Source organism: Ambystoma mexicanum, chromosome 9 (assembly GCF_040938575.1).
Source record: "Ambystoma mexicanum isolate Mex_15411 chromosome 9, UKY_AmexF1_1, whole genome shotgun sequence".
Taxonomy (NCBI): domain Eukaryota; kingdom Metazoa; phylum Chordata; class Amphibia; order Caudata; family Ambystomatidae; genus Ambystoma; species Ambystoma mexicanum.
In genome coordinates, this window is record NC_090931.1 from 226,634,745 (window position 1) to 226,646,972 (window position 12,228).

The following is a 12,228-nucleotide window of genomic DNA, read 5'->3' on the forward strand; positions in this document are numbered from 1 at the left end:
TGGGCATCTGTGATCAGTCACTTATAACGCACCTGCACACAAGTGTTTCTAGGCGCGACAAGACAAGGGATGGAACATAGAGGGAGGACAAGACAAACGATCTTACTTGGCCTTGTGTCATTCAGATCGTGCAAGTGCGATAACGAGAAGCGCAAGGGGGAAGTGCAAGGGAGAGGGGAGGGGAAAAACAGGGCAGCAATTCTCTGAGTAAGTGCTGTCAAAGCAGCACAGCTCTGGGTAGTGCAAGGAGAACAAGAGCCTGTAGAGTTACAGTTACAGCCCCTAAGTGCATTGTAGGACCAGAGGCAGTGCAAGGGTGACTGATCAAGAAAGAGTCTCGACTCAGTGAGACTCTGAGGGTAGCCAAGCAACCAGTCAGTACAGCAGACAGGTAGGTCAGGTAGGCCAGCAGGGGAGGGAGAGAGAGAAAGCAGAGGAGAAAAGGAAAGATTTGAGCTGCTTCCAGAACTTCAGGTGGTCTGCTAAAGCTTGAGAGGGGCAGGGAGGCTTTTACAGAGGTTGGCACCTGTAGAGGAGAGAGATCTACCCCCCACTCTCTTCCTGGAGAAGCGCCTAACCCTTAGAGAGTTGTAAGTAGATGAGTGAAGGGCTTGAGAAGGAAGATATTTTGGAAGAGAGCGTTGGATGTAGTGCGGGCCCCGGGCCCAGAAAGCCTTGTGGACAATGCAAAGGGTCTTGAACTTGATACTTGCAGCAACTGGGAGCTAGTGGAGAGATTTCAGGGCTGGAGAGATACGATCCCTGTGCTTGAGGCCAAGGATAGGTCTTGCAGTCCTTTTCTGGATTAGTTGCTGGATAGTAGAGGAAGGCAGATTGAGAAAGAGGCTGTTGCAGTAGTCCAGCCTAGAGAGAACCAGGGCTCTACAGACAGTGAGCTTCTGGGGGTAAGTGAGAAAGGGAAGAGTCCCTTTGAGGAGGAGCAGCTGGTAGTGGGACTTCTTGGCAACGTCTGAGATGTGAGGAGAAAAAGAGAGTGGAGTCAAAGATGACACCAGTGTTGTTTGCCTCACAGGAAGGCAAAGGAAGAGGGCCCAAGGCGGGCGGCCAGAGTGAGAGAGGGAAAGCAGGGGTAGAAGTCCAAATGAGAAGCATCTCCATTTCACTGACATTAAGGCAGAGATAGTTGGAGGCACACCAATCCTGAATCGCGGATAGACAGTCGGGAATGAGCGAGAGATGAGAGGAGTATGAGGGGAGCCTGAAGGAAAGCAGAGGGTCATCCGCATAACACTGAAAGTTAGAGGAGAATGTAGAGATCAGGTGGGTCAAAGGGGCCACATAGAGGTTGAAAAACCAGAGTGAGAGGATGGAGCGTGGAGAAAGGGACCAAGTTGGACCTGAGAGGGGCAGTCCAAGAGGAAGGAGGTCAGCCACTCAAGGGCCTGATCTATGATGCCCAGGTTCTCATGGAGTCGATTGATCAGGATGGCATGCTTGACCGTGTCGAAAGCACAGGAAAGATCAAGGGGGATGACAGAAGGAATGCAGGAATCAAGGTTAGAGAGCAGAACTTCACAGGTGTTCAGGACAGCAGTTTCTGTGTCTCTGGCACTGAAGCCAAACTGATGGTCATGGAGACAACCAACAGATTCTGTGTTGAGTGTAAGCTGGGAGATGGCCAGCTTTTCCAACAGTTTGCCCAGGAAAGGGGTAATGGAGATTGGGCGATAGTTTGCCGGGCAGGCAGGATCAGCAGAACGCTTCTTGAGGAGTGGGTGCATAAGGGAGTGCTTAACGGGAGAGGGGAAAGAGTGATTACAGAAATCGGTCAAGACTGGAGCGAGGGTGTCAATATGGTTCTTGATGGTTCTGGTGGAGCAGGAGAGCACCTGTTTGGATGACACTTTCATAGATCGGACTTGTCTAGAAACCTCGTCAGGTGTTGTCAGAGAGAAAGAGGAGATAGGAGGAAGAGAGGTAGAGATGGCCAAAGGGGGGCCGAGAGAGGAAGAGGGAGAGGAAGAGCAGATGGAGGATAGGATGTCCTGAATTTTAGCGTAGAAGTGAGATGACAGAGCCAAACAGAGGGCCTGGGAGGGAACAGGAGATGTAAAGAGCTCAACAGGATTGACCACTTCTTTTCAGATTTTAAAGAGTTTGGCCGTGTTGTTAGAGGCCACAGAGACACAGGCTTGAATGTATGTTCTATTCTTGATGAGTGTTATTGCTTCGACTGCCATTGTGGTGCAACCAGTCTAGATATGTCTAAATGTGGCCTGGCAAGCTTTACTATATTGTTATTACATGTCGACACTGTTCTACCTTGTGCAACCTGTTGGACATGTTTTCACTGTGGCATGGCATTTTTAATAGCAAAGCTTTAATGTTCCTGTGCTCTGTTGGTGACTTGCATCTATTGGGTTGGTGTTCCCTACAAAACAATTGCAAACACTCTGGCTTTTTAGCCAACTTTTTACAGACAGTGTGCTGTATGTTATATTAAAACACATATGTATATCTTTCTCCTAGTGCAGTGTGCGGCATATCTGTTCAGCAGCACGTTTGTGCGTATTGCGCTAGTGTGATAATCTAGGCTGGCCCAGAGTGTGGCGCGACCATTGATTTGTTGCTGAGTTGGGGGGCCCCCTCAGCATGGCTCGCAGGGGGGGGGGCACATCTTGTGTTACGCCACTGTATGGGGTGGCTATTGACTATATTGAGTGACACACCTTTCTTAACTGTAAACCTCAGTTTTAACGTTCCGACCCAGATGTGCTGCAACTATTAGCACAAAGTGGTATTAATGTTTACGAAAAATGTGTCATGAGTCATCACGCATTCTGTAAACAAAATGTTTAGAAAAGGGCACTGGAGAAGCACACAACACTTTCTCATTTCATCATGGCAACATTATGAAGGATTTCGAAATTTGCAATTGTACCCTCAGCTAACAGACGTAGGTTAAAAACAGATCTACTTGGCTCCTAACTGCAACTTCAGCAGGGTGTACGTTATTTGTGGCAAACGCAATGGTCATATCCCAAGCATCCACCATACCAACGTTGAGTCCTTCAAAGATCTCCTTCACTGCTAGGTATTGTACATAACCATGAAAGTCACTAAATCGCTCCTGGTCTATTGTCATCTCCCTGGTATTTTCGGCTTTGATGATAACCTTTGTATCAGGACTTCTGAGGAAGAGGCGCTCTACAGAACTCCGGACGTCAAGGGCTCTTCTAATAAACACATCAATTGGGAAAGGCCGGAAGTGTTGGCCCAAATTGATGACGATGATGAAATGTCCTCCTCCAGGGAGTTGGTCAATGGCCTGGGCAACATAGTCAGGATCTTTCACTGAATAATGCTGCGAAGCAATATATGGATAGCCATGTCTTTTCCACTGTAATAGAATATTCTTCTCCATGTCCAACGCCAAAAGTTTAGTTTCCAGACCAGTCCGATGGAGGTTATAATATTTCAGTGCTGTTGGGAAAGCAATAGATGAATATTCAAAATAAGATAATGCTTCAAATGTTGCTAAATTAATGCAATACTTTTTACACCAAGGCAGACAGTACGTGGGCTTGCAACCACGGCCATTTGAATGAAATTGAGGCATGGACAGAGGGAATATTTAAATTCTAATTACAACCATTTTGACATAATCATTAATCTATATTTAATGTTCGTGACTGTAAAAGAAATATGGCAGATGAAAAAAAGGTGTAAGAAGACATATTCCCAAGTTACTATGTACTGAGGTTTACCGTTTTACGAAAGCATGTTTTTACTATTAAGAACGTTTTATGGTTTTTGGGGGAATTGTAGGGGAATTGCAGGAACCAGCCTGCTCAAGGGACCAATACTCTGAGTTTGAAATGGACAATTCATTGCACACATTGCTAGTTTACTTATGACACTTGTTGTTATCTTTTCAAGTTTACTTCTTACTGTCAGTTTATTTTATATATTTGGCCATTCATTGTTCACCACCAAGGTTATTTGTTTCTCTTGCCACTAGGATAAAATGGCAAATGGGAATAGAAGGATTTTGGGGCCTTACTGCCTGTTAGAGGACCAGTGGATAATTAATGTTCCAGAAGGGTTACGAGAATAGGTGTTGGAGGAAAGCGGTCTGGACATATTAGGTAACACCCTCAGCAGTGGCTTTGTTGAGGTGCAGGGTTGAGGTGTGGGACATGAAGAAGAAAAGAGGAGGAAACATTGCATACACATTGTATTTGAAGATGATGAGGAAAACCTGGAGGATTTTGCAGACATACATTAATTCCATTCTTCTGGTTGTAGGGAGGAAGAGAATAACCAGGTTACTCACCTTAGTGACCACCTTACTCCTAGTCCATAGTCCTCTTCCCTCCATACTTTTGGGACATCTCTCCATCCTGTGGGACGGGACGGGAGCACTTTGTAAAAAGCATCCAAAAATGTGTCAAAAAATGTGTTCTTCCTCTCTTTCGTGTGCGGGGCCCGGCACGCGGCCGTAACCCCGCTCACCTTGGCTCCGCCCTGTGCATCGCCCATCAGTCCTTTTCTATCACCAGGTCAGAGACCTATTAGCAATAGCAGAGGAAACTTATTAGAGGGCACGGCGGGCGGGCGTATGGCGGAAAGGGAACTATGGACGAGGAGTAAGGTGGACAATATGGTGAGTAACCTGGTTATACTCATACGTCCCATCCCCTTTCCTCCATACATATGGGAGATTCCCAAGCACTCCTAACAGGAACTACGGTGGATGGAAATACCCCCTACAGAAAAAGGTTCTTCAGCACAGCCTGACCAAACTGAGCATCAGCTCTTGAGCTCATATCAAGACAATAATGCTTACAAAAAGCAGTTGGGGAGGCCCAAGTAGCTGCTCTAGCGATGGACTCCCAGGGGACATATTTCTGAAAAGCAACCGCGGCTGTCTTGCCCCGCACAAGGTGTGCATGAATACCCTTAGGAGGTTTCAGCCCTTGGACGGTGAAAGACTCCGTGATGCAGGCGGCGATCCACCGAGAAATAGTCGCCTTAGATGCCGGCTTACCCTGAGGGTTACCGAAGGTCACAAAAAGTTGAGAAGAACTCCTAAGCTCGGAAGTCCTGTCAAGGTAGAACTTAAGAGCCCTTCTGACATCAAGACAGTGCAGAATCCTTTCAGCCTCTGAGGCAGGGTTCGGAAAAAAGACTGGTAGGGAGATCGACTGATTCAGATGGAATTCAGTTACCAACTTCAGTAGAAAGGCCGGGTTTGTACGTAGGACTACCTTGTCCTTGTGAAAGATCAAGAAAGGATGATCCACTGACAAGGCCTGGAGCTCACTCACTCTCCTCACTGACGTAACGGCGACCAGAAAGGACACTTTCCATGATAGGTACTTGAGGTCCACCATGGCCATTGGTTCAAATGGTTTATGTCACAGTGCCGTCAGGACTACATTTAGGTCCCACGGCGGGTGCGGACTACGAACCGGAGGGCAGAGGCGTGTCAAGTCTGCAAAATGCCTCTTAACCACTGGGTTACTCAGAGAATAAGAGAATTGTTCTGTAGAAAGATAAGCGGAAACCGCTGAAAGGTAAGTTCTGCATGACAGAACGTGAACACCCGAGTCTGCTAGGGAGGACACGAAGGACAGCACCGTGTCAATCGTAGCCACCCTTGGATCCAACTGCTTTTCCAAACACCAATGACAGAAGCTGAGCCATTTACTCCTGTATTGGGATCTGGTCGAGGGTTTCCTGGCTGCCTGGATAATACGCATGTTATCCGTAGACAAGTTAAGATGCTCTAAAGACTTGAACTCAGGCACCATGTCGCCAAGCTGAGCGATTGTGGGGAAGGGTGCCACAGCTGCTGTTCCCCTTGATGAAGAAGATCGGGGGTCACTGGTAACCTGATTGGCGGATACACCGACAGGTGTTGAAGTTCTGAGAACCAAAACCTGGCCGGCCACCACGGGGCTATGAGTAGAAGGGTACAGTTTACCAAGTTCTTCAGCTTCCAAATTGCTCGATGAACTAGAGGCAGAGGTGGGAAGGCGTAAGCTCTCATGTTGTGCCATGGAATCTCAAGAGCATCCCCCAGAGAGGAGGCTCCCAGCCCCCCTCTGGAGGCATACTGAGGAAGCTTCCTGTTTACTGCCGTAGCGAAGAGGTCCACCTCCGGTGTACCCCAACGCAAGAAAATCCATGACAGGACCTCCGCTTTCAACTCCCACTCATAGCTGACCACTCTCTGCCGGCTGAGGGCATCCGCTGTGACATTCAGCTGGCCCGGGATGTGTACTGCAAGCAGCCAGACACCATGAAGCACGGCCCACTCCCATATCTGGATGGACAGGTGCACGAGGGGGGGAGACTTTGTTCCCCCTTGCTTGTTGATGTAATAACATTGACACGACATTGTCCGTGCGTATGCGGACCACCTTGTTGGCAATGAGCGGTCTGAATGCCCTGAGCGCTAGGAAGATCGCCAGAAGCTCCAAATGATTTATGTGCAGGAGCTTGTCCTGAGGCGACCAGAGGTCCGAGACCTGAAGAAGATCTAACGTCGCACCCCACCACAGAAGGGAGGAGTCTGTCGTGATCATCACCGTGGGGGCTGGGTCCTGAAACCCCGCACCCACCGACAGGTTGCTCAGAGAGGACCACCAATCCAGGTCCACTCTCATGGAATCCGGAATCATTATCAGCTTGGAATCCGGGTCACAGCCTGACGCCAGGAACCCTGAAGGGCCATCTGGGTCCGTCTCATCTTGAGACGAGCAAGAGGAAGTGCCAGCACGCATGAGGCCATGAGGCCCAGAAGACATGCTCTCCGACTGCGCAAACATCTGACACGTGGCTAACAGATCCGCCATTCTGTCCCTCGTCAGGTACACTCTGCAGTCGATCGTGTTCCAGCGAAAACCCAGGAAAATCAGGTCCTGCGAGACCGTCATGGAAGATTTCCGCCAGTTCACTGACAGCCCAAGATGGACCAGGAGCTGAAGGAGAGACTGTAGATTGCCCGCTGCTGCCAGCGGACAAGGGCTGCGTAAGAGCCAGTCGTCCAAATATGGATACACATGGATACCCTGGAGACGAAGATAGGCTGCAATCACTGACATCATCTTCGTGAAGACACGCGGCGCCGAGCTGAGGCCAAAAGGAAGCACTCGAAACTGGAAGTGCTCCTCTGCCAAAGAGAATCATAGATATCTCCTGTGTGGGTTCCAAATCAGGATATGCATGTACGCATCTTGAAGATCCACGATGCTGAGCCAATCGCCCGTCTGCAATGAGGACCGTATCTGGCTGGGCGTGATCATCTTGAATTTCTCTTGGGGTAGGAAAAGATTGAACTGGGAAAGGTCTAGGATGGTGCGCAGGCCAGCCTGGTTGGGTTTGGGACCGTAAACAGCTGAGAGTAAAAGCCCTCCCCTCGCTCCCCAAGGGGAACGGGTTCCACAGCTCTGAGGTCCAGAAGTTTCTGAGCCTCGGCTTTGAGGGAGGGCGAGCCCGACAGCTGAAAAGGAGGGTTGAGGGATGGGGTAGGAGGTAGAGGTAAGCGGAAGCTCGCTCGAGCGACTGACAAGACCCATCTGTCTTCTGTGATGGCCTGCCACGCCTCCCAATGAGATGCAATGCGTCCTCCCACCGGGGTCTCGTGCGATCGTGGAAAACCCTCATTTAGGTGCCACCTGAACCTGAGGAGGAGGCTGAGCAACGGGAGAAAAACCGTGTCCGTTGTTGCCTACGGCGGTTATTCCCCGCAGGGGTATCCACTCTGCGAGACTTGTGGTCGGTGAAGCCCCTAAAGCCAGAGGGAGGTCGACTTTGCAACAACGGTCTCTGGGTTTTGAAAGGAACCTTAACCAGGTCAGATAAGGACTTAGCTGTCTGAGTGCTATCCTTCGTCTTGGTGAGCTCTACATCTGTTGTAGCATGAAAGAGCGCCTTACCATCGAACGGAAGGTCCAACACCTTGTCTTGCACTTCTTTTGAGACTTTAGTTGCATGCAGCCACGCCTGCCGTGAGGTATCAACCCCCAGCATAAGGCCCCGAGCCGAGGTGTCTACCTGATGAGCCGCAGCCTCCAGGAGATCCTGGGCCAAGACCCTGCGTCGGAAAGGCCTCCTCTAAAGTCTTCCAGCTTATCGACCGGGATAAACTCCTCAAACTCCGACAGACCTTTCAACATCCGCATGTTAGCTCCCGCTAATTTCAATTCAGCGTTGGCCTGCCTGAGCTGCAAGGCCAAGTTGGCGAAGATTTTCCTCCCGAGGGAGTCGAGGAGCTTGACCTCCTTTCCCAGAACCTGACTAGCTGTCGTGGAAGAGGATGCTGCAGGCCTGGACTGCAAAGTGGCTGCAGCCACCACTGTGGAGGAGGGGGGCGGACAAGATGACAGGGCCACCTCTTCCGGAGAATGCAGCCTGTATCTAGCGTCAATTTTCGTATTGACAAAAAGTCCAGAGTGTGGCTTTTCCCAGACTCTACGGACCTCGGCCAGAACGTCCTTCTGCAAGAACAGGCCAGTATGCTCCAAGGGAGACAAGGTGAACGCCCCAGAAAGCACACCCTCCTGTGGAGCGATGCCTCTGGCACTGGAACATCTAAGAAGTTCATCATGTCAAGTACCCGGTCATGAAAAGCTCTGATAGAGCGGGGAAGGTCCTCGCTGTCCTGATCGCCTTGTGCGTCATCCGACAGATCAGGATCCTGCTGAACCGTGTCGGGCGCTGCCTTGTCCACAGGGGACAATGGGGGCAAAGGCGGAAGAGTCGGGGGAGTCACCGTAGGCAAGGGAGGCGCCGGCAGAACCACCGGAGGAACAGGTGGAGCCGGAGGCGCAGGAGGACATATCTCCCTAAAAAGCCCTTTGAAATACTCCCTCCTGGGGTCGGTATGCATAAGCGTTTGAAATTTACTGAAAAAGGCTTCCTCCGGGGACTGCTTCGGAACCTGAGGAGGCCTCTCATGAGGTGGACAAATCCAGGGACGTAATGGGGACGGGTGCCACACAGGCCCCTCCACCGACGTATCCACATAAATCAACTGGCCTGACCCTGCAGGCAGCGAAATATTGTGCGGAAGAGGCATCTGAGCGTTCCAGTCATAAACTGGCCGATAAGAATGCACACAAGGGACTCTAAGTTCACCCAAGGGGCCAAGCCCTACACCTGAGGCCGATGGCGTAGTTGTAGGGGTAGCACCCAAAATGGCCACCGCAGTCATGGCGGGAACGGGCGCCATTTTGTCATCATCTGATGGGAACTGCGGCACATGAGGAAGTGAGGCGGGGGTCCCCGTCGATGGATCAGGGGTCTTAACCTTAGCCTTAACATAAGGGACCTCGGCCGGTACTGTGTGGCCTGGAATGTTTTTGTGACATACCAACCGCCAAATTAGTCTTCGAAGGAAGGACCTTGGTACTGCCGGTAAAAGAAGAACTTTGCTTCTTTGCCCCCTCAACAGGTCTGGTGTCACCACAAGAGCGGGAACGGTGAGAAACAGCTTTCACTGACAAGGCCTTGTCAGGCCTCGCAGAACTGTTTGTAGCTTTCGCCTCTGAACGAGGGACCTCGGACCCAGGTCCGGTAACAGCCTTATCTGCACGGGCCTCGAACATCCGTTCGGTAACAGCAAGCCCACCCAAGGCCTCGGGGCGCACCCCGGTCTTATTTTTGAGGGAAGCCGACAGAACGGCCTCAGAGCGAGCTCCGGTACACCACGACTCAGTAGAACTGGGTCTACAAACAGCCCCCACAGGAGGGGCCTCGGAGCGCACTCTGGTATCTACAGGCCCCTTACGGAGACCCCTGGAGAAAACTCTGGTACAATTATTAGGCCCAAAAGGGACCTCAGGGTGAACCCTGGTGGCAGAGCGATCAACGCCCCTCCCGGCCGGAGAGGAACCCAGAAAGATATCCCCCGGCCGGGGTGCTCTGAAAAGTAAAGAACTTACCGGGCGTTTCTTCTTCTCGTCGATGAACGCCTGAAAATGCAAAGGAGGAGTTCATCGGAACACCTCCTCCCACCACTCCAACCGACGTTGAAGTGCCCAGACCAAAAGGGAGTCGCAGTAAAAACAGGAGTTCCAACGGTGATCCGGACCCAAGCACTCTAAACAAAGAGGATGGGGATCCGCCCTCGCGAAACGACGGTGACACGATGAACAATCTGGAAAATCTAGTTTGAACGACATAGAAAGAACAGCACACGATCGCTAGCGAGAGCCAGAGAGGAAAAAGGGAAGAAAACCTTCCGAGGATGCAAGTGCGTTCAGTCCTGAACGAGCGGAGAAAACGACTGATGGGCGATGCACGGGGCGGAGCAAAGGTGGGCGGGGTTACGGCCGCGTACCGGGCCCCGCACAAAAAAGAGAGGAAGGACACATTTTTGGAAACATTTTTGGATGCTTTTTACAAAGTGCTCTGGTCCCGTCCCACAGGACAGAGAAATGTCCCATAAGTATGGAGGAAAGGGGACGGGATGTAGGAGTAAGAGGAAAAGGTTGGTGGCAGCATGGTCAATATTACAAAATGTCATAAGATGCAGACCTGGCAATTTACTCTCCCTCGCTTTCTCTCCCTTCCCCTCTGCCTCCCCCTTCCCCTTACATTCCACTCCCCTGCTTCCTCTCTCAACTTAAGATACACAAAATCCAACATGAAAAACGAAATGCAGGGTTCAAGTCGAGGGTACACGCGGGTGGACGGAGTCCACCCACATTTTTCAGAGGGTGGACTCAGCCCCCAGCAAAAAGGAGACATATTCAGTGTCCTCTTTGAATTTATGAAGTAACACAAACCTCGTGGATCAAACCGCAAGTCTTTAGGTTTGCAGGTCGGACACTTCACCACTGCACTATATATAACCTGAGGTAAAATAATAAACAACTAAAGGTGATATGTCTCATTTCGCTACTGCATGTTCCAGGAAAAACATTGGTATTGGTTCTTGGAGTTTAAAATATGCACACCTTTAAACGTTTTCAAAAACACTATTAGAAGAAAATATCCTCTATTTGTTTTGCGTGTGTGTTGATTTTATGAAAGGCAAATGCCATTTGTTCTGTGCAATTTGGGTAGTTATACAAAGCCACTTCAATGAATTGTGCATATTTCACTTTGATATGCTAATTTCCGGCGACGTTGCATCCATTTGCGTTTGTTAATGAGTTCCCACACTTCTTTTTTTAGGACTTGACCCCTGATGAAATGCCTGCATCTCAATGAACAAAGCTATTAGGCACTGGTCAAAAATCTTAGTGCAGAAGGCAATTGAAAATCTGGCATGGCTTTAAGGGAGGAAGGTGGAAGTCAAGTCTTCCTATCAACTTCTTGAACATGGAACAGTGAGTGTTCTCTTAGAACAGGGGACTGAAAACTCTGACTCGCCAGGTACTCTGAACAACAACTCCCATCAGCCACTGCCGGCCTAGTCAATAGTGAAGGATCATGGAAGTCGTAGGCCAAAACATCAGGAGAGCCAAAGCTTGTGAACCCCTGACAGAGAAAATAAACAAGATGGTGTTGGCATTTCACCATGTAAACTACGTATTTTCTTAAACACATGTTGGTAATACCGTTGCCCCCATGCTATTTTGGTAACATGCAAATAGATGGCAGAATCAAAATAGAATAAAGCCTACTCTTGATGACTGCTGTACAGTGAGATATCCACTGGCGAAGTGTCGAATCTCCCATTAAGTAGATCATTTTTCCTGCCAGGCAGTTTCGCTTCTGATCCATATTTTCAAGTGGCATCATTTTGCAAAAAACAGGGTGCCAAATGTTGTTTAAGAAATAGCCACTGGGGAATGGTGATTGCATCCCGATCTTGCATGTTTTCTTCCACGAATTATCAGTCTCTGGGAGGCAAACAAAATATAATGTCACTTTCTTTGCCCAATTGTGCACATTTTAATTTCAAAGAGTTGTGTTGATTTACACCAGAAACACAGTTTATCCGAGAATAAAGCTTGTGTGCAGTTTGTCTTTAGCATTCTGAGGAATCCCCCCAGAAAAAGGTGGAATAAGCCAGAGGCCGCTCCCAGAACCTGACACAATACTTAGAAGAGGGCTTCACATCTGGAGGTAATAGTTTGGTTGTGGCACCAGAACCAGGCACAGTGCTTCAGATGTGCTCCTGAAAGATAGCCACAATTCCCATTAGGGGCCTTTAGTTGCTAGGCACCGTATTCATATTTGGGGTTCAGAACTTGATAGAAAGAAATCAGATAAAGCTCCCAGAGCTGTACACAATAATCTAGATAT

General features: G+C 49.5%; 1 protein-coding gene across 1 annotated transcript in view; it reads right to left on the reverse strand.

The window, feature by feature from the left end:
- Positions 1-2,797: 2,797 nt before the first annotated feature.
- LOC138487894 (NXPE family member 1-like) overlaps positions 2,798-12,228 on the reverse strand; it is a 401,227-nt gene continuing 391,796 nt past the window's right edge. Inside the window, exons 4-5 of the mRNA XM_069614517.1 lie at positions 11,604-11,822; positions 2,798-3,444 (exon numbers count right to left, since the gene is read on the reverse strand). Coding sequence (XP_069470618.1) covers positions 2,909-3,444; positions 11,604-11,822 — 755 coding nt within the window. The 3' untranslated portion in view covers positions 2,798-2,908. The remainder of the gene's footprint in view (positions 3,445-11,603; positions 11,823-12,228) is intronic.